This window comes from Oncorhynchus tshawytscha, linkage group LG29, assembly GCF_018296145.1.
Source record: "Oncorhynchus tshawytscha isolate Ot180627B linkage group LG29, Otsh_v2.0, whole genome shotgun sequence".
Lineage (NCBI taxonomy): Eukaryota > Metazoa > Chordata > Actinopteri > Salmoniformes > Salmonidae > Oncorhynchus > Oncorhynchus tshawytscha.
In genome coordinates, this window is record NC_056457.1 from 35,488,121 (window position 1) to 35,512,766 (window position 24,646).

The window sequence follows — 24,646 nt, forward strand, 5'->3', positions numbered from 1 at the left end:
TAAATAAATAAATCACAATATGCGGATAAGGTAGTTGGATGGGCTATTTACAGATGGGTTCTAGTATATTATCTTTTCAGTGATTGAGTTCTATGTCCATTTTCTAGCACCAGTACTCCCAGAGATGGTAATGAGGATGGGGGGGCAGAAAGTTGTTCTGTTGTTATTCCTCCTCGACACCAACACCTCAAGTCTAAGTGAAGTTAGCACTGTTAGGCCCTCCCTAGTCTTCAACCTCCCTCAGTGTTGGTCTTCAATCTCCCTCAGTGTTGGTCTTCAATCTCTTCAATCTCCCTCAGTGTTGGTCTTCAATCTCCCTCAGTGTTGGTCTTCAATCTCCCCAGTGTTGGTCTTCAATCTCCCCAGTGTTGGTCTTCAATCTCCCCCAGTGTTCGTCTTCAATCTCCCTCAGTGTTGGTCTTCAATCTCCCCAGTGCAGTTTGGTCTTCAATCTCCCTCAGTGCAGTGTTGGTCTTCAATCTCCCTCAGTGTTGGTCTTCAATCTCCCCAGTGTTGGTCTTCAATCTCCCCAGTGTTGGTCTTCAATCTCCTCAGTGTTGGTCTTCAATCTCCCCAGTGTTGGTCTTCAATCTCCCCCAGTGTTGGTCTTCAATCTCCCCAGTGTTGGTCTTCAATCTCCCTCAGTGTTTGGTCTTCAATCTCCCTCAGTGCAGTGTTGGTCTTCAATCTCCCTCAGTGCAGTGTTGGTCTTCAATCTCCCCCAGTGTTGGTCTTCAATCTCCCCAGTGCAGTGTTGGTCTTCAATCTCCCCCAGTGTGTTGGTCTTCAATCTCCCCCAGTGTTGGTCTTCAATCTCCCTCAGTGTTGGTCTTCAATCTCCCCAGTGTTGGTCTTTTCAACCGATCCCCAGTAAAGCACAGATCTAGGATTGGTTCTTCATTTTTATCTTAACCCTTAGTGAAGGTCTCTGGTCAAAAGTCCCCATGTAGTGAAATAATGTGCAATTTCAACTCCCCCAGTGTTGGTCTTCAATCTCCTCTCTCTGTTGGTCTTCAATCTCCTCAGTGTTGGTCTTCAATCTCCCTCAGTGTAGTGTTGGTCTTCTCTCTCTCCCCACTTTTGGTCTTCAATCTCCCTCAGTGTTCTCTTCAATCTCTCTCCTATCTCCTCAGTGCAGTGTTGGTCACTTTCAATCTCCTCTGTCTCTGGTCTTCAATCTCTCTCTCAGTGTTGGTCTTCAATCTCCCTCAGTGTTGGTTATGTTTCACTCCTATCCTTTAGATAGAAGTTTCAGTCTCCTATCACAGATCTCTCTCAGCTCTCCTATGGTTCTTACATTTTCTCCTATCTTCCATCTCTCCTATCTCTGAAGGCCAAAGGGCTCTGGTCCCTTTCTCTCACCATCCCTTTCTCTCTCTAATCCCTGCAATTTTCACTTCTCCTTTCTCTCTCTCCTATCCTTTCTCTCTCTCTCTCTCCTATCCCTTTCTCTCTCTCTCTCTCCTCCCTTTCTCTCTCTCATCCCTTTCTCTCTCTCTCTCTCTATCACTTTCTCTCTCTCTCTCTCTCTCTCTCTCTATCCCTATCTCTCTCTCTCTCTCTCCTATCTCTCTCTCTCTCTCTCTCTCTCTCTCCTTTCCCTCTCTCTCTCTCTCTCTCTCTCTCTCTCTCCTATCTCTCTCTCTCTCTCTCTCTCCTCCCCTCTCTCTCTCTCTCTCTCTCTCTCTCTCCTATCCCTCTTTCTCTCTCTCTCTCTCTCTCTCCCTATCTCTCTCTCTCTCTCTCTCTATCCTTTCCTATCCCTCTCTTTCTCTCTCTCTCTCTCCTCTCACTTTCTCTCTCTCTCTCTCTCTCTCTCTCCTCTCTCTCTCTCCTCTCTCTCTCTCTCTCCTATCCTTTCTCTCTCTCTCTCTCTCTCTCTCTCATCCCTTCTCTCTCTCTCTCTCTATCCTCTCTCTCTCTCTCTCTATCCCTTTCTCTCTCTCTCTCTCTCTCTCTCTCTCTCTCTCTCTCTCTCTCTCTCTATCTTTCTCTCTCTCTCCTATCACTCTCTCTCTCTCTCTCTCTCTCTCTCTCCTATCTCTCTCTCTCTCTCTCTCTCTCTCTCCTCTCTCTCTCTCTCTCTCTCTCTCTCTCTCTCTCTCTCTCTCTCTCTCTCTCCTATCCCTCTCTCTCTCTCTCTCTCCTATCCCTTCTCTCTCTCTCTCTCTCCCTCTCTCTCTCTCTCTCTCTATCCCTTTCTCTCTCTCTCTCTCTCCTATCCCTTTCCTATCCCTCTCTCTCTCTCTCTCTCTCTCTCCTATCCCTTTCTCTCTCTCTCTCTCTCTCTCTCTATCCCTCTCTCTCTCTCTCTCCTATCCCTTTCTCTCTCTCTCCTATCCCTTTCTCTCTCTCTCCTATCACTTTCTCTCTCTCTCCTATCACTTTCTCTCTCTCTCCTATCACTTTCTCTCTCTCTCCTATCACTTTGAGTATTGTTCCGCTTGGGCAGCACAGAGGGCAGTCGGTGGACAGCGGTTGAATTGCATTGTGGTCCATGGTGAGTGAACGGGGACCTGTGATTGGTTCTGTCAGCGGGTCTTTAGAGCTGGGCACAGCGCTGGGTACTGGATCTGTGTGGGAAAGAACAGACTCATACAGTAAACCATCTCTCTTCTCTGTGGTGTGCTCTCTCTCCCTCATTCTCTCCTGTTTTTCCCTCTGTTTGTCTGTCAAAAAGTCTCCCTCTCTTCTCCATGGTGATGCAGAGAGAGGGAGAGAGCGGGAGGGAGAGAGAGAGAGAAAGAGAGGGAGAGAGCGGGAGGGAGAGAGAGAAACAGAAAGAGGATCAAAGGGTTTTGGCAGAGACAAACTGCACCAGTAAACTAACCTTCCTCTCTTTTTTCCCTCCTTCCCCCTCTTCTCTCTTTCCTATAGACCACCAAGGCATTCCTTCCCAAGATGTTGGAGCTGAACCACGGCCACATTGTGACGGTTGCCAGCTCTCTGGGGCTATTCAGCACAGCTGGTGTGGAGGTGAGTTACTTCACATGAATGAGACACTCTCTCTTGGTTAGTTAGTAGTACTATGTAGTACACACAGAGACAGAGACACAGAGACAGAGACACAGAGACAGCGACACAGAGACAGCGACACAGAGACAGCGACACAGAGACAGCGACACAGAGACAGCGACACAGAGACAGCGACACAGAGACAGCGACAGCGACACAGCGACAGCGACACAGAGACAGCGACACAGAGACAGCGACAGAGACAGCGACACAGAGACAGCGACACAGAGACAGCGACACAGAGACAGCGACACAGAGACAGCGACACAGAGACAGCGACACAGCGACAGCGACACAGAGACAGCGACACAGAGACAGCGACACAGAGACAGCGACACAGAGACAGCGACACAGAGACAGCGACACAGAGACAGCGACACAGAGACAGCGACACAGAGACAGCGACACAGAGACAGAGACAGAGAGACAGCGAGACACAGAGACACAGAGACACAGAGACACAGAGAGACAGAGAGACACAGAGACACAGCGACACAGAGACAGAGACACAGAGACAGAGACACAGAGACAGAGACACAGAGACACAGAGACACAGAGACAGAGACACAGAGACACAGAGACAGAGACACAGACACAGAGACACAGAGACAGAGACACAGAGACAGAGACACAGAGAGACACAGAGACAGAGAGACACAGAGACAGAGAGACACAGAGACAGCGACACAGAGACAGCGGGAGACAGCTGTCAGAGACAGAGAGACAGAGAGACAGAGACACAGAGAGACAGAGACACAGAGACAGAGACAGAGACAGAGACAGAGACAGAGACACAGAGACACAGAGACACAGAGACACAGAGACACAGAGACACAGAGACACAGAGACACAGAGACACAGAGACACAGAGACACAGAGACACAGAGACACAGAGACACAGAGACACAGAGACAGCGACACAGAGACAGCGACACAGACACAGATATTCGCCTCATATTATTCCCCCAACTCTGGAAATTTAAAGAACAGAGATGAGCTTTGGGGCCCTCTGTCTATTGTAGGGGGTGGTCTGGGGGCCTGTTACGGGGCCCTCTGTCTATTGTAGAAGGGGTCTGGGGGCCTGTTACGGGGCCCTCTGTCTATAGTAGGTGGGGGTGTCTGGGGGCCTGTTACGGGGCCCTCTGTCTATAGTAGGGGGGGTCTGGGGGCCTGTTACGGGGCCCTCTGTCTATAGTAGGGGGGTCTAGGGGCCTGTTACGGGGCCCTCTGTCTATAGTAGGGGGTCTGGGGGCCTGTTACGGGGCCCTCTGTCTATAGTAGGGGGTCTGGGGGCCTGTTACAGGGCCCTCTGTCTATAGTAGGGGGTTTAGGGGGCCTGTTATGGGGCCCTCTGTCTATAGTAGGGGGGTCTGGGGGCCTGTTACGGGGCCCTCTGTCTATAGTAGGGGGGGTCTGGGGGCCTGTTACGGGACCCTCTGTCTACAGTAGGGGGTCTGGGGGCCTGTTACGGGGCCCTCTGGCTATAGTAGGGAGGGTCTGGGGGCCTGTTACGGCGCCCTCTGTCTATAGCTTGGGGGCTCTAGGGGCCTGTTACGGGGCCCTCTGTCTATAGCTTGGGGGAGTCTAGGGGGCCTGTTACGGAGCCCTCTGTCTATAGTGGGGGGGGTCTGGTGGCCGTTAGGGGCCCTCTGTCTATAGCTTGGGGGGGTCTGGGGGCCTGTTATGGGGCCCTCTGTCTATAGTAGGGGTCTGGGGGCCTGTTACGGGGCCCTCTGTCTATAGTAGGGGGCTATCTGGGGGCCTGTTACGGGGCCCTCTGTCTATAGCTTGGGGGTCTGGGCGTGGCGCCTGTTACGGGGCCCTCTTACGGGTTACAAGGCCCTCTGTCTGTAGCTGGGGGGGTCTCTTACGGGCCCCTCTGTCTGTAGCTGGGCCCCTCTGTGTTTGCAGCTGGGGGCCTGTTCTGGGGCCCTCTGTTTGCAGCTGGGGGTCTGGGGCTGGGCCCATAGGGCCCTTGGCTCTGAGTGAAGAACAGGCTGACATGTCTCCGTGGGAGGGAGACATCTTCATCAGGCTCTTTGTGAAACCATCGCAGCTCTCTCAGTATTCACATCACAGCCAATTCACTCTAAATGGAGGGGACTTTGTTTTCACTTTTTTTTTGTGTGGGGGGGGTCATCTTTCGTCCAGGCCCCTCACTGTTTCTTTTTGTGTGTTATCTGAGTCAGTGTTAAAAGGATTCGATGTGGTCATTTGTCCTGGGGACAATAAGAAGAGTGGCTGTAGCTGTCACTCTCTGTTGTGTGTTCCAGAGAAGCCTTCTAGAATGCTTCTTTAATATTCTAGAACACATGGACTCCCTTTCACTCTCTCTCTCCATTCCAGAGTGGTGTCATTTTCATTCTGTCTTTAGGCACCGCTACCCCATTGCCTTTTGTTTTCCTAGCTGTTGTTGCACAGGCGGGAACTCATCCATAACCATTAAGTCTCTCTTCAAAGGGACTGGAGCACAGTCAAGGTTTTAACCTATAATACTTCATAGAAATTGAATGTGATTTTAAGGCAGGAGGGACTATTCATTTAGGAACCATAGTTTGGCAGGCATGTCACGTGGGCACAGTCTCATCTCCTTTATCCTCTCTGGGTTTGCCCAAGCTGCTTTTGAAGATTAGGCCCCCGGCAAACCATCAAACCCTCCCCGCCCCATAAATCAATCCAACCCCAACCCATGCCCAACCCAACCCAATCCCAGCCCATAACCCAATCCAATCCCAGCCCATAACCCCACCCAATCCCAACCCATAACCCCACCCAATCCCAGCCCATAACCCAATCCAATCCCAGCCCATAACCCAATCCAATCCCAGCCCATAACCCAATCCAATCCAACCCCAACCCATAACCCAACCCAGCCCATAACCCAATCCCAGCCCATAACCCAATCCCAACCCATAACCCAATCAACCCATAACCCAACCCATCCCCAACCCAACCCAATCCCAGCCCATAACGTAATCCAATCCCAACCCATAACCCAACCCATCCCCAACCCAACCCAATCCCAGCCCATAACCCAATCCAATCCCAGCCCATAACCCAACCCATCCCCAACCCAACCCAATCCCAGCCCATAACCCAACCCATCCCCAATCCAATCCCAGCCCATAACCCAACCCATCCCCAACCCAATCCCAGCCCATAACCCAATCCCAGCCCATAACCCAATCCAATCCCAGCCCATAACCCAATCCAATCCCAGCCCATAACCCAATCCAATCCCAGCCCATCCCCAATCCAATCCCAGCCCATAACCCAATCCAATCCCAGCCCATAACCCAATCCAATCCCAGCCCATCCCCAACCCATCCCCAATCCAATCCCAGCCCATAACCCCACCCAATCCCAGCCCATAACCCAATCCAATCCAACCCCAACCCATAACCCAACCCATCCCCAACCCAATCCCAGCCCATAACCCAATCCCAACCCATAACCCATAACCCAATCCCAACCCATAACCCAACCCATCCCCAACCCAACCCAATCCCAGCCCATAACGTAATCCAATCCCAACCCATAACCCAACCCATCCCCAATCCCAGCCCATAACCCAACCCATCCCCAACCCAATCCCAGCCCATAACCCAACCCATCCCCAATCCAATCCCAGCCCATAACCCAACCCATCCCCAACCCAATCCCAGCCCATAACCCAATCCCAGCCCATAACCCAATCCAATCCCAGCCCATAACCCAATCCAATCCCAGCCCATAACCCAATCCAATCCCAGCCCATAACCCAACCCAATCCCAGCCCATAACCCAATCCAATCCCAGCCCATAACCCAATCCAATCCCAGCCCATAACCCAACCCATCCCCAATCCAATCCCGACACCCATTCTATTCCAGTGTAATTCTACGACTGTGTCTTTACTCCAGTGTGATAGCTACACAGGATTTAACAGTGACACCTTTTCCTCTCATGACCCCCTATAGGATTACTGCGCCAGTAAGTTCGGGGCCATCGGCTTCCACGAGTCGCTGAGCCACGAGATCAAGGCTTCGGATAAGGACGGCATTAAGATGACGCTGGTGTGTCCCTACCTGGTGGACACGGGCATGTTCAAAGGCTGCAGGATAAGGTGAGACATCCATCAATCAATCAATCAATCAATCAATCAATCAATCAATCAATCAATCAAATAATTAATCAATCAATCAATCAAATAATAAATCAATCAATCAGTCAAATAATTAATCAATCATTCAATCAAATAATCAATCAATCAATCAAATAATCAATCAATCAATCAAATAATCAATCAATCAAATAATCAATCAATCAATCAAATAATCAGTCATTACACTCAAATCAATTAATCATAACGTGATTCATAACATTTTCGTAGTGCTTTATCATTTATCATTTAAATGGCTATTTAAATATACGTTGGAGGTTAATAATTAAATCAAATTATTTAAATTATAAAATTAAACGAAACCAGGGAGCCTACTGCTAACAGCAATGTTCCTTAAAAACAAATTCAGTCACGGAGCAAATTTCCCGTCTACTGAGAGCGCACGCAACCTTCAACGTTGTGAAAATTCTACTTATGACGCGCGTTTATTGTGAACACTGAGGCTGTACCCACTTTGAGTTACAGTTTTAACATTGGACAAGTAGGTCACTGTGGCTATTTGATCAAAATATGGGCCTACCGGAGTGTCCTACCATCAAAAACTATGGAGAAAATGCATCCCATAATAATGTCCTACCATCAAAAACTATGGAGAAAATGCATCCCATAATAATATCCTACCATCAAAAACTATGGAGAAAATGCATCCCATAATAATATCCTACCATCAAAAACTATGGAGAAAATGCATCCCATAATAATATCCTACCATCAAAAACTATGGAGAAAATGCATCCCATAATAATATCCTACCATCAAAAACTATGGAGAAAATGCATCCCATAATAATGTCCTACCATCAAAAACTATGGAGAAAATGCATCCCATAATAATATCCTACCATCAAAAACTATGGAGAAAATGCATCCCATAATAATATCCTACCATCAAAAACTATGGAGAAAATGCATCCCATAATATTTGAACATGGAAATAGCTGTTCTATCATTCAGACTACAGGAGCAGCCAATGTGTGGTGTTCAATGTAGACCTACATTCCATCAGACTTTTGAAGAAAAACACATGCAGGGCTTGACCTTTAACCTGTTTATCCACTTGTCCTTCAAACAAGGAGGTGACTGAATATGTTGTGTTTGATGCAGGAGACCACTTTACACAATAAAATGCATAATTATTCCCAAACCATTATTACAGGAGAATCAGACAAATTATGCTACCCCTCTGCCTATTGGCTATTTATCTTATTCAAGCCTGTCTCAAAATACAACACTGCCCCTTTTAAGACAGAACAAAAGCTCTCTGTTACCTGGCTTTTCAGAGATGTCTGGAAATATACACGTTTATGTGCTCTTGTAGGAAGCAATCACTTCCCCCCATTGCTGACTATAAATTAGCTATTAGCTTGGCTAATAACTCGCTAACTTGAAAGATGATGTACAAATATACACACGTGGCTACATGCAATGGGCTAGTGATGTACTGCAATGCACTGTACTGTATTGTATTATACATTAAACATTAAGAACACCTGCTCTTTCCATGACCTAGACTGACCAGGTGAATTCAGGTGAACGATATGATTCCTTACTGATGTCACCTGTTAAATCCACTTCAAATCAGTGTAGATGAAGTGGAGGAGACAGGTTTAAGAATGATTTTTAAGCCTAGAGACAACTGAGACATGGATTGTGTATGTGTGTCATTCAGAGGGTGAACGGGCAAGACAAAAGATTGAAGTGCCTTTGAACGGGGTATGGTAGTAGGTGTCAGGCACTGGTTGGTGTCAAGAACTGCAACGCTGCTGGGTTTTTCAAGCTCAACAGTTTCCCTGTGTGTATCAAGAATGGTCCACCACCCAAAGGTCATCCAGCCAAGTTGACACAACTGTGGGAAGAGTCCGTGCCCCGGCGAATTGAGGCTGTTCCGGGAGGGGCAAAAGGGAGCGCAACTCAATATTAGGAAGGTGTTCTTAATGTTTTGTGCATTCAGTGTACTGCACTGTTCTACGGAGTTGAGTAGTGCCTTATAACCTGTATGTCGATGTCAGTGTTTCACCTAGAGCTCTACCAAACCAAGGGACACCCTCTCTCCCTCCCCTAACAGGTGTACCGTGAATACTGTTCCCCTCTTTAGTTACAATGGTCCCGCTGTGTAAGTGGAAGGGTTTCTGTATATGAACTGGCCTATTCCAGGTGTCGATATCGATAGATATGGTTGAAATAAGATCACACTTGTTGTGTACAAACTCTGCCCTACGTTGCTGAATAGCACCCTGGGCACTTTCCCCTTGTGTTTATGTGTGTGTTCTGCCCTCGTTCTGGTTGTCTCTAACTGTTATGCCACTTCCTGTCTGTACAGGAAAGAAATCGAGCCATTCCTGCCTCCCCTGAAGCCAGAGTTCTGTGTAACACAGTCTATGAGGGCCATTCTCACCGATCAGGCTATGATCTGCACCCCACGCATAGTATACATGGTTAACTTCATGAAAAGGTCAGTCCAGTCTTTCTCTCTCTCAATTCAATTAATAAATACATGCTTTATTGGCATGAATGGGTGGTTGCCATCTCTACTCTACTCTCTTTCCACATCCCTCTCTTCTCTTTCCACATCCCTCTCCTCTCTTTCCACATCCCTCTCCTCTCTTTCCACATCCCTCTCCTCTCTTTCCACATCCCTCTCCTCTCTTTCCACATCCCTCTCTTCTCTTTCCACATCCCTCTCCTCTCTTTCCACATCCCTCTCTTCTCTTTCCACATCCCTCTCCTCTCTTTCCACATCCCTCTCCTCTCTTTCCACATCCCTCTCCTCTCTTTCCACATCCCTCTCCTCTCTTTCCACATCCCTTTCCACATCCCTCTCCTCTTTTCCACATCCCTCTCTTCTCTTTCCACATTCTCTTTCCCACATCCCTCTCCTCTCTTTCCACATCCCTCTCCTCTCTTTCCACATCCCTCTCCTTCTTTCCACATCCCTCTCCTCTCTTTCCACATCCCTCTCCTCTCTTTCCACATCCCTCTCCTCTCTTTCCACATCCCTCTCTTCTCTTTCCACATCCCTCTCTTCTTTTCCACATCCCTTCTTCTCTTTCCACATCCCTCTCTTCTCTTTCCACATCCCTCTCCTCTCTTTCCACATCCCTCTCTTCTCTTTCCACAACCCTCTCCTCTCTTTCCACATCCCTCTTTCTCTCTCCACATCCCTCTCTTCTCTTTCCACATCCCTCTCCTCTCTCTCCACATCCCTCTCTTTCCACATCCCTCTCCTCTCTTTCCACATCCCTCTCCTTCCACATCCCTCTCCTCTCTTTCCACATCCCTCTCCTTCCACATCCCTCTCCTCTCTTTCCACATCCCTCTCTTCTCTTTCCACATCCCTCTCTTTCCACATCCCTCTCTTCCATCCCTCTCTTTCCACATCCCTCTCTTTCCACATCCCTCTCTTCTCTTTCCACATCCCTCTCTTTCCACATCCCTCTCTTTCCACATCCCTCTCTTCTCTTTCCACAACCCTCTCCTCTCTTTCCACATCCCTCTCTTCTCTTTCCACATCCCTCTCTTCTCTTTCCGTCTCTAAATGAAGGGCTTTGTGTATCTGACCTCTGACCTCTGTTTTCTCTCCTTTCTCCAGTGTGTTGTGAATGAATTAATGTCTCTAAATGAAGGGCTTTGTGTATCTGACCTCTGTTTTCTCTCCTCTTTACAGCTTCCTGCCCTTCGAGGCCATCGTTTGTATGTACAGGTTCCTGGGTGCTGATAAGTGTATGTACCCCTTCCTCGCCCAGAGGAAGGAGCTGATGAACAACAACGAGGTTAAGGAGGACATATAGGGGGCGCTGTTGCCGCATGGTGGGGTGGGGCCCATAACCCTAGAGGCACAAGGATAAGACCACTGAGGGTGCATGGAGGAGGAGGAGGAGGATTTAAAAAGACTGAATCTAGACTGGTGAACTTGCATTGAGCAGATACAAAGGTCCTCTGAAACGATGCCAGCTGTGTACTACACAAAGGATTTTTATTTCTCTTAGTTTTTTTCATATTGTCTTTTTATTTTTTAATGTTTTTTTTTCTAAGGTTTGTTTAAAGAAACCAACCATCTATATACTGTGTCAATAGTTTTCTTTTAAATCATATGAAAAAAAAGTATGAACTATTTACCTAATGTAGTCACCAACTTTTTATTTAGTATCTTTGTGGAAATATACAGTATGTTACTGTACAGTAAAATCTTGTCACTTTCAGTTTCTCTTTTATGTGTAGACATGCACTGTAATACTGCCTTTCTCTACACGGCCAAGTCTCTGTAGAAACGGTTCAAAATGGCATTTCATCACCCAGACCGACATGCAAAATAAATTTACACACGTACGTGTTATTCAATCATTGCACCAACACAGCTCACGTTTCTCAGCGAGCGTCTGGGTAGCCAGGTGCTGAAATTAGAACTGCAAGTCCCGCCTCTCCCATCTCCTCATTGGTTGTTAGGAGCATATACCCACATGGGTGATTGAAAGATGAACTGAGGTGCACACACTCCAGTCCAGTTGGTGGTGGTAATGCACCTTAAAGTTGGTAGCCAACACCCATGTAAACTCCACAGAAGAAGAAGCCTGAAGGAGGAGGGATTACTAGAAACAAACTTCGTTTACCCTTTTATCTGTGGATTAATTGTAGGAGTAGAGGACCTTGTTGCATTTCAGGTAAAATAACAACCCAATGTTTATATCCCTGGACAAATTAGCTAGCAACAGAAAGCGAGCTAGCTAAATTGACATAAATGTTTAATGCTTTTGACCTGTCCACAAATTAATATAGTTGGTTCAGAGTTTGTTTTGATATTTTCACTGGTCAGGTGTGGGTGGACAAAATCAGCATGCGCGCAAGCAGTCTGGTCAACATGTTAGGGTTGCATATTTCTGGTAATTTTCACAAAATTCTGGTTAAAAGATTCCCAGAATCAAGATGGGGGGGGAAATCCTGAATCCTCCAACCAGAATTTCTGGACAACCTGGGGATTTTGGGGAAACACTACCCAGCAACCCCTGCGGCTCAGTCTAACCAATCATGACATGATGCTCCAAATGGTTATTCAATCATGCTGTAGCGATCAGAGGTTGCGTTTATGTATTTTAATTCCTTCAAATCATTTGAAGATCTTCCAATTTATTCCATCTATTTCAAACAGTTCAAATTAGTTGTACCTACCGGCCATTAATTTGGGTAAATCTATCAGCCAAATGTCTCGTTAGTTTCAGCAGTCGACTTACGATCTTTATCACACTTCTGACTTATTGATATCAATCACCACATCCTAAGACGTACACTACCGTTCAAAAGTTTGGGGTCACTTAGAAATGTCCTTGTTTTCCATAAAAACATACATGAAATGAGTTGCAAAATGAAATAGGAAAAATAGTCCAAATGTAAATAATTATTTTTTTCCTTTAAATAATAATTGTGTCCTCTTTGACAAACTTTGCTTTTGTCAGAAGAATTCTCCGTTTGCAGCAATTATAGCCTCGCAGACTTTTGGCACTTTAGTTGTCAATTTTTTTGAGGTAATCTGAAGAGATTTCACCCCATGCTTCCTGAAGCACCTCCCACAAGTTGGAGTGGCTTGATGGGCACTTCTTACGTACCATACGGTCAAGCTGTTCCCACAACAGCTCAATAGGGTTGAGATCCGGTGACTGTGCTGGCCACTCCATTAGAGACAGCTGGTATTCTGACTGCTTCTTCCCTAAATAGTTATTGCATAGTTTGGCGCTGTGCTTTGGGTCATTGTCCTGTTCTAGAAGGAAATTGGCTCCATTTAAGCCCCGTCCACAGGATATGGCGTTGCAAAATAGAGTGATAGCCTTCCTTCTTCAAGATCCCCTTTACCCTGTACAAATCTCCCACTTCACCACCACCAAAGCCCCCCCAGACCATCACATTGCCTCCACCAGGCTTGACAGATGGTTCACTCCTCCAGCATCTTTTCATTTTTTTCTCTGTCTCATAAATGTTCTTCTTTGTGATCCGAACACCTCAAACTTAGACTCGTCTGTCCATAACATAACTTAGACTTTTCTCCCCAATCTTTCTCTGTCCAGTGTCTGTGTTCTTTTGCCCATCTTAATATTTTATTTTTATTGGCCAGTCTGAGATATGACTTTTTCTTTGCCACTCTGCTTAGAAGGCCAGCATCCCAGAGTCGCCTCTTCACGGTTGCAGTGCAGTGTTTTGTGGGTAATATTTAATGAAGCTGCCAGTTGAGGACTTGTGAGGCGGCTGTTTCTCAAACTAGACACTCTGATGTACTTGTCCTCTTGCTCAGTTGTGCACCGGGGTCTCCCACTCCTCTTTCTATTCTGGTTAGAGCCAGTTCTGCGAAGGGAGTAGTACACAGCGTTGTACGAGATCTTCAGTTTCTTGGCAATTTCTCACATGGAATAGCCATCATTTCTCAGAACAAGAATAGACTAAAACATTTCAGAAGAAAGTTATTTGTTTCTGGCCATTTTGAGCCTGTAATCGAACCCACAAATGCTGATGCTCCAGATACTCAACTAGTCTAGGTATTTCTAATGTATTTCTGATGATCAATTAGCCTTTTAAAATGCAATTTCTACACTGTATTTCTTATCAATTTGATGTTATCTTAATGGACGAAAAAAAGTGTTTTTCTTTCAAAAACAAGGACATTTCTCTGTGACCTCAAACCTTTGAACAGTAGTATAATTCCAATGAAACCAATGAACAGCCCTTTTATCTACCAGTGTGTGACGTGTGGAGGAGGAACTATGTCTGGTCTGTTTTCACGTCTTCGCTCAGTACGTTCAGTAGTCTCTCTCTCTCTCTCTCTTTCTCTCTCTGTCTGTCTCTCTCTCTGTCTCTCTCTCTCTCTGTCTCTCTCTCTCTCTGTCTCTCTCTCTCTCTCTCTCTCTGTCTCTCTCTCTCTGTCTCTGTCTCTGTCTCTCTCTGTCTCTCTCTCTCTCTCTCTCTGTCTCTCTCTGTGTATCTCTGTATCTCTCTCTCTCTGTTTCTGTCTCTCTGTCTCTCTCTCTCTCTCTCTCTCTCTCTCCAATGTCCTCCACCATTTGCATAAAGTGACAGTGAAAATGAAAACCTTGGTTGATCTGTTTTGGGAATAGAGTACCACGTTGTCCTTCGTGGAAAACGTTGACTGCCGCTCGGTTTAGAAATTTCTGGTAACTTTCCCTAAAATCCCAAGATTTTCAAGAAATTCTGTTTTTTTTAAGAGATTTTCTGATTTAAAAAAGACGGTAAACCAGAATCGTCCAACTTGGGGGAAAGTTAATGGCCTCCATAGTTTTTTTGCTGCTTGTATATTTGATAAACTTTAGGCGGGAGGAGCAGGACTGCAGAGTTTTCTGACTAGTTGAAATACATTCCAATAGGCGTCATTCCTCCAGTGATGAGCCTACATTCTCTACCTCTTCATTTGCCATTCATTGACAGTATGACACAAGCCTCATTTTGTAATTCTTTCTTAAAAACTGCTCTTTTTTTTTAAGCAGATTGTGGTTCTGCTGTTTTTTCGTTGTTGTTGTCTTTAACTAACTTAAAAATGAATAAAGTGATTTTAGATGATTTGATTATTACGTGGTGTGTCTGTCTCCTCTTTTAAGCCGGTATTCAAAAAGAGACTCAGAGTGCTGATCTAGGATCAGTTGTGTCTTTCAGATCATAACACAAAATATAACATGGGATGGCGGGGACTGATAAGCACTCCTAGACTGAAACAGGCCCTGTCCTGATTTCTTAGCTGGGACAGTGAACACAATGGATTCTACACACACAAGATACTATTGATAGTAATAGATTGCATTATATGGTGTTTTTTTTACAAGGTCTGAAACCACGTTACATTGTAAATGGAGAAATTCCCTTCACATGACATTACCTTGTGCTGTAAGCACTGTCTGCTTCCACAATGACTGATAGAGCAGGTCAAAAAGGAGATGTGATGAAGCCCAGAAGGATGTGATTGAACATAATGTGTGTGTGTGTGTGTGTGTACTGTCAATACGTTGCAGGATGGATGTGTGTATTGTCAGATCTCATGGGTCTCATCCTGTTTCCATTACATCACTCAGAATGTTACCACGAGCTGTCAACAACCCACCAATAGAATATCACCATCTACCCACCAATAGAATATCACCATCTACCCACCAATAGAATATCACCATCTACCCACCAATAGAATATCACCATCTACCCACCAATAGAATATCACCATCTACCCATCAATAGAATATCATGATCTACCCACCAATAGAATATCATCATCTACCCACCCCACCAATAGAATATCACCATCTACCCACCAATAGAATATCACCATCTACCCACCAATAGAATATCACCATCTACTGACCCCACCAATAGAATATCACCACATGTCAGAACACAACAGCAGGTCAACTGCTCTGACAAATTAGTGCAGATGATGGTAGTGTCTCAATTTGTGTTCTATTCCTTATAATGTGCACTACCTGGTCAAAGGAGGTGCGCTATTAGGGAATAGTGTGTCAGTTGGGATGCAAACAATGTGTAATAACACCTACATTAATAATCAAAACATCTGTATCAGACATTACATGCATTGGGGAGCCCTGCCTAAACAAACTGTAGCTTCTAAAAACTGAGGGGGAGTGTCCCTTTCTAACTGTCACTCACTTCTTCTTTTCTTACTATGTACCACCCTCGTATTCGTCCCCTGCTCCTACCTCCCCTCCTCCTTCCTCCCCTCCTCCTACCTCCCCTCCTCCTATCTCCCCTCCTCCTCCTCCCCTTCTCCTATCTCCTCCTCCTTACTCCCCTCCTCCTATCTCCCCCTCCTATTCCTACCTCCCCCTCCTTCCTCCCCTCCTCCTTCCTCCCCTCCTCCTACCTCCCCTCCTCCTACCTCCCCTCCTCCTTCCTCCCCTCCTCCTTCCTCCCCTCCCTCTACCTCCCCTTCTCCTTCCTCCCCTTCTCCTTCCTCCCCTCCTCCTTCCTCCCCTTCTCCTATCTCCCCTCCTATTCTTCCTCCCCTCCTCCTACCTCCCCTCCTATTATTCCTCCCCTGCCCATCACTCCCCTGGTCCTTCTTCGTATCCATCCCCTCTTCCTTCCTCCCCTTCTCCTATCTCCCCTCCTCCTTCCTTCCCTTCTCCTATCTCCCCTCCTATTCTTCCTCCCCTCCCCATCATCACTCCCCTGGTCCTTCTTCGTATCCATCCCCTCTTCCTTCCTCCCCTTCTCCTTCCTCCCCTTCTCCTTCCTCCCCTCCTCCTTCCTCCCCTTCTCCTTCCTCCCCTCCCCCTATCCTCCTTCCTCCCCTTCCTCCTATCTCCCCTCCTATTCTTCCTCCCCTTCTCCTATCTCCCCTCCTATTCTTCCTCCCCCTTCTCCTACCTCCCCTCCTCCGTCCTCCCCTTCTCCTATCTCCCCTCCTATTCTTACTCCCCTCTTCCTACCTCCCCTCCTCCTTCCTCCCCTTCTCCTATCTCCCCTCCTCCTTCCTCCCCTTCTCCTATCTCCCCTCCTCCTTCCTCCCCTTCTCCTATCTCCCCTCCTATTCTTCCTCCCGTCCCCATCACTCCCCTGGTCCTTCTTCGTATCCATCCCCTCTCCCCTCCATAAGGCCATTGTGTTCATGGATGTCATTGTCCTCCCATGTTGTTGCCACATCACGTGACTCATACACATAGATATGGGTGTTGGCTACAGGAGCCGCGATCCGCTGTTGTGTCTTTGTGTCCTAATACAGTAACCTCCCACCCCCATACAGTATATGTGACTGTACAAGACAATCAAGTCCTCGGGTGAGTCAGAGAGACTGATCGGATCCAGAGCCGTGCAGCTTTGTCGTCTGTGGTAAATGTATCATGATGCAGTAACCTCCCATCCCCATACAGTCTATGTGACTGTATGAAACAATCAAGTCCTCGGGTGAGTCAGAGTGACTGCTGACTGATCTGATCCAGCCAAGTATCCCTTTCAAACGGTTGATGTACTCACTCACACACTCCTTCCATTCTTACTAGCACCCACCTATTCTTCCGTTCTTCTGTCCTCCCCTCCTATATTCTTCCGTTCTTCTGTCCTCCCCTCCTATTCTTCCGTTCTTCTGTCCTCCCCTCCTATTCTTCCGTTCTTCTGTCCTCCCCTCCTATATTCTTCCGTTCTTCTGTCCTCCCCTCCTATTCATCCCTCTTCTGTCCTCCCCTCCTATTCATCCCTCTTCTGTCCTCCCCTCCTATTCATCCCTCTTCTGTCCTCCCCTCCTATTCATCCCTCTTCTGTCCTCCCCTCCTATTCTTCCGTTCTTCTGTCCTCCTTCCTATTCAACCCCTGTCACGCCCTGACCTTAGAGAGCCTTTTTATGTCTCTATTTGGTTTGGTCAGGGTGTGATTTGGGTTGGGCATTCTATGTTTTGTTTTTCTATGATTTTGTATTTCTATGTTTTGGCCGGGTATGGTTCTCAATCAGGGACGCTGTCTATCGTTGTCTCTGATTGGGAACCATACTTAGGTAGCCCTTTCCCTCCTCTCTGTGTGGAAAGTTAACTTTGTTTAATGCACATAGCCCTTAAGCGTCACGGTTGTGTTGTATCGTTTATTGTTTTGTTGCCGTCATCATCCTAAATAAAAGGAATATGTACGCTCACCGCGCTGCGCTTTGGTCCAGTTCTTTCAACGGCCGTGACATCCTCTCCCTCAGAGCTGTACTGTAGCGGTTAGTAGCTAGCTGTATTTGACTAATAAAATTAGATTTGTAGTCAATACGGTAATCTATGGAGCTGTAGCTGTTAGTAGCTAGCTGTAGTCAATACTCTAACCTCTACAACTGTAGTTGTTGGTATCTGTAGTCAATACTGTAGTCTCTACAGCTGTAGCTGTTGGTAGCTGTAGTCAATACTGTAGTCTCTACAGCTGTAGCTGTTGGTAGCTAGCTGTAGTCAATACTGTAGTCTCTACAGCTGTAGCTGTTGGTAGCTAGCTGTAGTCAATACTGTAGCCTCTACAGCTGTAGCTTCTACAGCACCACCACCTAGCTAGCTACTGCAGCACCACCACCACCTAGCTACTACAGCACCACCACCATCTAGCTACAGCACCACCTCCACCTAGCTAACTACTGCAGCACCACCACCTAGCTAGCTACTGCAGAACCACCATCTAGCTAGCTACTGCAGAACCACCATCTAGCTAACTTCTACAGCACCACCACCTAGCTAGCTACTGCAGCAGCACCACCACCTAGCTACTACAGCATCACCACCATCTAGCTACAGCACCACCTCCACCTAGCTAACTACTGCAGCACCACCTAGCTAGCTACTGCAGAACCACCACCTAGCTAGCTACTGCAGCACCACCACCATCTAGCTACTACAGCACCACCACCATCTAGCTAGCTACTGCAGCACCACCACCTAGCTAGCTACTACAGCACCACCACCTAGCTAGCTACTACAGCACCACCACCTAGCTAGCTACTACAGCACCACCACCTAGCTAGCTACTACAGCACCACCACCTAGCTAACTACTACAGCACCACCACCATCTAGCTAGCTACTGCACCACCACCATCTAGCTAGCTACAGCACCACCACCATCTAGCTAGCTACTGCACCACCACCATCTAGCTAGCTACTGCACCACCACCATCTAGCTAGCTACTGCACCACCACCATCTAGCTAGCTACTGCACCACCACCATCTAGCTAGCTACTGCACCACCACCATCTAGCTAGCTACTGCACCACCTCCACCTAGCTAGCTCCTGCACCATCTCCACCTAGCTAGCTCCTGCACCATCTCCACCAAGCTAGCTACTGCACCACCTCCACCACCTCCACCTAGCTAGCTCCTGCACCACCTCCACCTAGCTAGCTCCTGCACCACCTCCACCTAGCTAGCTCCTGCACCACCTCCACCTAGCTAGCTCCTGCACCACCTCCACCTAGCTAGCTCCTGCACCACCTCCACCTAGCTAGCTCCTGCACCACCTCCACCTACCTAGCTCCTGCACCATCTCCACCTAGCTAACTACTGTGTGTTTGTGGTCTGTAGATAAAGAGTCAGCCCAAAGCCAAACCTGGGCAAAACGGGACCACAGTGACCGCAACCTTTTGTTCCATCCCAGCACTAACACACTTGATTAAAACTTCCTCCCTAACCTGGAGCCAAAACTATCTGGCCAGGAGACGAAGTTTCAGATCTGCTGAGAATTCACATGGACTAAAAAAAACCTAAACAAACTATTGGCTTGATATCTATTCTAATCGTTCATTCATCAACGTCTGTAGGGTTCCTTTTTCTTCCTTAGCCCCCATTAACGTGGCAGTCATTTAGATGGTTTTAATTAAGCAGGTTGATAACACATCATTGAAATGGAAAAATCAATGGCGCTGGCATTTGTTTCCACATGGTCAAGGACAGGCTCAAACAGTATCGATGATTTGATTCTATTTACGTCAGGGGATGTTCCCTACTTGGCTTCCCATGTTGGAGGGACGGAGCCAAGCAATTCATCCTAGGAGTCGGCCTTTCAACTCTGGCTGTCACTACTCACTACCTGGGCCCTCGAGAAGAGGAGAAGTGGGAGAAAAGGATAGACGAGAGAAGATGGCTCTGTGTGAGAACAGGAGAGGAGAGATGGGACTAGATGGCTCTAATGTGTGAGAACAGGAGAGGAGAGATGGGACTAGATGGCTCTAATGTGTGAGAACAGGACAGGAGAGATGGGACTAGATGGCTCTAATGTGTGAGAACAGGAGAGGAGAGATGGGACTAGATGGCTCTAATGTGTGAGAACAGGAGAGGAGAGATGGGACTAGATGGCTCTAATGTGTGAGAACAGGAGAGGAGAGATGGGACTAGATGGCTCTAATGTGTGAGAACAGGAGAGGAGAGATGGGACTAGATGGCTCTAATGTGTGAGAACAGGAGAGGAGAGATGGGACTAGATGGCTCTAATGTGTGAATGTGGGACTGAGAACAGGAGAGGAGAGATGGGACTAGATGGCTCTAATGTGTGAGAACAGGAGAGGAGAGATGGGACTAGATGGCTCTAATGTGTGAGAACAGGAGAGGAGAGATGGGACTAGATGGCTCTGTGTGAGAACAGGAGAGGAGAGATGGGACTAGATGGCTCTAATGTGTGAGAACAGGAGAGGAGAGATGGGACTAGATGGCTCTAATGTGTGAGAACAGTGAGAACAGGAGAGATGGGACTAGATGGCTCTAATGTGTGAGAACAGGAGAGGAGATGGGACTAGATGGCTCTAATGTGTGAGAACAGGAGAGGAGAGATGGGACTAGATGGCTCTAATGTGTGAGAACAGGAGAGGAGAGATGGGACTAGATGGCTCTAATGTGTGAGAACAGGAGAGGAGAGATGGGACTAGATGGCTCTAATGTGTGAGAACAGGAGAGGAGAGATGGGACTAGATGGCTCTAATGTGTGAGAACAGGAGAGGAGAGATGGGACTAGATGGCTCTAATGTGTGAGAACAGGAGAGGAGAGATGGGACTAGATGGCTCTAATGTGTGAGAACAGGAGAGGAGAGATGGGACTAGATGGCTCTAGATGGCTCTAATGGACTGGGACTAGATGGCTCTAATGTGTGAGAACAGGAGAGGAGAGATGGGACTAGATGGCTCTAATGTGTGAGAACAGGAGAGGAGAGATGGGACTAGATGGCTCTAATGTGTGAGAACAGGAGAGGAGAGATGGGACTAGATGGCTCTAATGTGTGAGAACAGGAGAGGAGAGATGGGACTAGATGGCTCTAATGTGTGAGAACAGGAGAGGAGAGATGGGACTAGATGGCTCTAATGTGTGAGAACAGGAGAGGAGAGATGGGACTAGATGGCTCTAATGTGTGAGAACAGGAGAGGAGAGATGGGACTAGATGGCTCTAATGTGTGAGAACAGGAGAGGAGAGATGGGACTAGATGGCTCTAATGTGTGAGAACAGGAGAACAGGAGAGATGGGACTAGATGGCTCTAATGTGTGAGAACAGGAGAGGAGAGATGGGACTAGATGGCTCTAATGTGTGAGAACAGGAGTGGAGGAGAGATGGGACTAGATGGCTCTAATGTGTGAGAACAGGAGAGGAGAGATGGGACTAGATGGCTCTAATGTGGAGAACAGGAGAGAGAGATGGGACTAGATGGCTCTAATGTGTGAGAACAGGAGAGGAGAGATGGGACTAGATGGCTCTAATGTGTGAGAGGGAAGATGGCTCTAATGTGAGAGGGGGACTAGAGATGGGAGAACAGGAGAGGAGAGATGGGACTAGATGGCTCTAATGTGTGAGAACAGGAGAGGAGAGATGGGACTAGATGGCTCTAATGTGTGAGAACAGGAGAGGAGAGATGGGACTAGATGGCTCTAATGTGTGAGAACAGGAGAGGAGAGATGGGACTAGATGGCTCTAATGTGTGAGAACAGGAGAGGAGAGATGGGACTAGATGGCTCTAATGTGATGAGAACAGGAGAGGAGAGATGGGACTAGATGGCTCTAATGTGTGAGAACAGGAGAGATGGGACTAGATGGCTCTAATGTGTGAGAACAGGAGAGGAGAGATGGGACTAGATGGCTCTAATGTGTGAGAACAGGAGAGGAGAGATGGGACTAGATGGCTCTAATGTGTGAGAACAGGAGAGGAGAGATGGGACTAGATGGCTCTAATGTGGGAGAACAGGAGAGATGGGACTAGATGGCTCTAATGTGGGAGAACGGGACAGGAGAGATGGGACTAGATGGCTCTAATGTGTGAGAACAGGAGAGGAGAGATGGGACTAGATGGCTCTAATGTGTGAGAACAGGAGAGGAGAGATGGGACTAGATGGCTCTAATGTGTGAGAACAGGAGAGGAGAGATGGGACTAGATGGCTCTAATGTGTGAGAACAGGAGAGGAGAGATGGGACTAGATGGCTCTAATGTGTGAGAACAGGAGAGATGGGACTAGATGGCTCTAATGTGTGAGAACAGGAGAGGAGAGATGGGACTAGATGGCTCTAATGTGGGAGAACAGGAGAGATGGGACTAGATGGCTCTAATGTGAGAGAACAGGAGAGGAGAGATGGGACTAGATGGCTCTAATGTGAGAGAAGAGGAGAGGAGAGATGGGACTAGATGGCTCTAATGTGTGAGAACAGGAGAGATGGGACTAGATGGCTCTAATGTGTGAGAACAGGAGAGGAGAGATGGGACTAGATGGCTCTAATGTGTGAGAACAGGAGAGGAGAGATGGGACTAGATGGCTCTAATGTGTGAGAACAGGAGAGGAGAGATGGGACTAGATGGCTCTAATGTGTGAGAACAGGAGAGGAGAGATGGGACTAGATGGCTCTAATGTGTGAGAACAGGAGAGGAGAGATGGGACTAGATGGCTCTAATGTGTGAGAACAGGAGAGGAGAGATGGGACTAGATGGCTCTAATGTGTGAGAACAGGAGAGGAGAGATGGGACTAGATGGCTCTAATGTGTGAGAACAGGAGAGGAGAGATGGGACTAGATGGCTCTAATGTGTGAGAACAGGAGAGAGAGATGGGACTAGATGGCTCTAATGTGTGAGAACAGGAGAGGAGAGATGGGACTAGATGGCTCTAATGTGTGAGAACAGGAGAGGAGAGATGGGACTAGATGGCTCTAATGTGTGAGAACAGGAGAGAGAGATGGGACTAGATGGCTCTAATGTGTGAGAACAGGAGAGGAGAGATGGGACTAGATGGCTCTAATGTGGGACTAGAACTCTAATGGAGAACAGGAGGAGATGGGACTAGATGGCTCTAATGTGTGAGAACAGGAGAGGAGAGATGGGACTAGATGGCTCTAATGTGTGAGAACAGGAGAGATGGGACTAGATGGCTCTAATGTGTGAGAACAGGAGAGGAGAGATGGGACTAGATGGCTCTAATGTGAGAGAACAGGAGAGGAGAGATGGGACTAGATGGCTCTAATGTGAGAGAACAGGAGAGGAGAGATGGGACTAGATGGCTCTAATGTGTGAGAACAGGAGAGGAGAGATGGGACTAGATGGCTCTAATGTGTGGAGAACTCTAATGTGAGAACAGGAGAGGAGAGATGGGACTAGATGGCTCTAATGTGTGAGAACAGGAGAGGAGAGATGGGACTAGATGGCTCTAATGTGTGAGAACAGGAGAGGAGAGATGGGACTAGATGGCTCTAATGTGTGAGGACAGGAGAGGAGAGATGGGACTAGATGGCTCTAATGTGTGAGAACAGGAGAGGAGAGATGGGACTAGATGGCTCTAATGTGAGAGAACAGGAGAGATGGGACTAGATGGCTCTAATGTGTGAGAACAGGAGAGGAGAGATGGGACTAGATGGCTCTAATGTGTGAGAACAGGAGAGGAGAGATGGGACTAGATGGCTCTAATGTGTGAGAACAGGAGTGGGAGAACAGGAGAGATGGGACTAGATGGCTCTAATGTGGGAGAACAGGAGAGAGAGATGGGACTAGATGGCTCTAATGTGTGAGAACAGGAGAGGAGAGATGGGACTAGATGGCTCTAATGTGTGAGAACAGGAGAGGAGAGATGGGACTAGATGGCTCTAATGTGTGAGAACAGGAGAGGAGAGATGGGACTAGATGGCTCTAATGTGTGAGAACAGGAGAGAGAGATGGGCTCTACTAGATGGCTCTAATGTGTGAGAACAGGAGAGGAGAGATGGGACTAGATGGCTCTAATGTGTGAGAACAGGAGAGGAGAGATGGGACTAGATGGCTCTAATGTGTGAGAACAGGAGAGATGGGACTAGATGGCTCTAATGTGTGAGAACAGGAGAGGAGAGATGGGACTAGATGGCTCTAATGTGTGAGAACAGGAGAGGAGAGATGGGACTAGATGGCTCTAATGTGGAGAACAGGAGAGATGGGACTAGATGGCTCTAATGTGAGAGAACAGGAGAGGAGAGATGGGACTAGATGGCTCTAATGTGTGAGAACAGGAGAGGAGAGATGGGACTAGATGGCTCTAATGTGTGAGAACAGGAGAGGAGAGATGGGACTAGATGGCTCTAATGTGTGAGAACAGGAGGAGAGATGGGACTAGATGGCTCTAATGTGTGAGAACAGGAGAGGAGAGATGGGACTAGATGGCTCTAATGTGAGAGAACAGGAGAGAGAGATGGGACTAGATGGCTCTAATGTGAGAGAACAGGAGAGAGAGATGGGACTAGATGGCTCTAATGTGTGAGAACAGGAGAGGAGAGATGGGACTAGATGGCTCTAATGTGATGGCTCTAGAGAACAGGAGAGGAGAGATGGGACTAGATGGCTCTAATGTGTGAGAACAGGAGAGGAGAGATGGGACTAGATGGCTCTAATGTGTGAGAACAGGAGAGAGAGATGGGACTAGATGGCTCTAATGTGAGAACAGGAGAGAGGGACTAGATGGCTCTAATGTGTGAGAACAGGAGAGGAGATGGGACTAGATGGCTCTAATGTGAGAGAACAGGAGAGGAGAGATGG

At 47.4% G+C, this 24,646-nt stretch overlaps 1 protein-coding gene across 1 annotated transcript in view; it reads left to right on the top strand.

Moving 5' to 3' along the window:
* Positions 1-11,502, top strand: part of rdh10a (retinol dehydrogenase 10a) — a 40,385-nt gene extending 28,883 nt beyond the window's left edge. Inside the window, exons 4-6 of the mRNA XM_042308736.1 lie at positions 6,975-7,120; positions 9,497-9,628; positions 10,841-11,502. Of these exons, the coding sequence (XP_042164670.1) occupies positions 6,975-7,120; positions 9,497-9,628; positions 10,841-10,964 (402 nt within the window). The 3' untranslated portion in view covers positions 10,965-11,502. The remainder of the gene's footprint in view (positions 1-6,974; positions 7,121-9,496; positions 9,629-10,840) is intronic.
* The last annotated feature ends 13,144 nt before the right edge of the window (positions 11,503-24,646 follow it).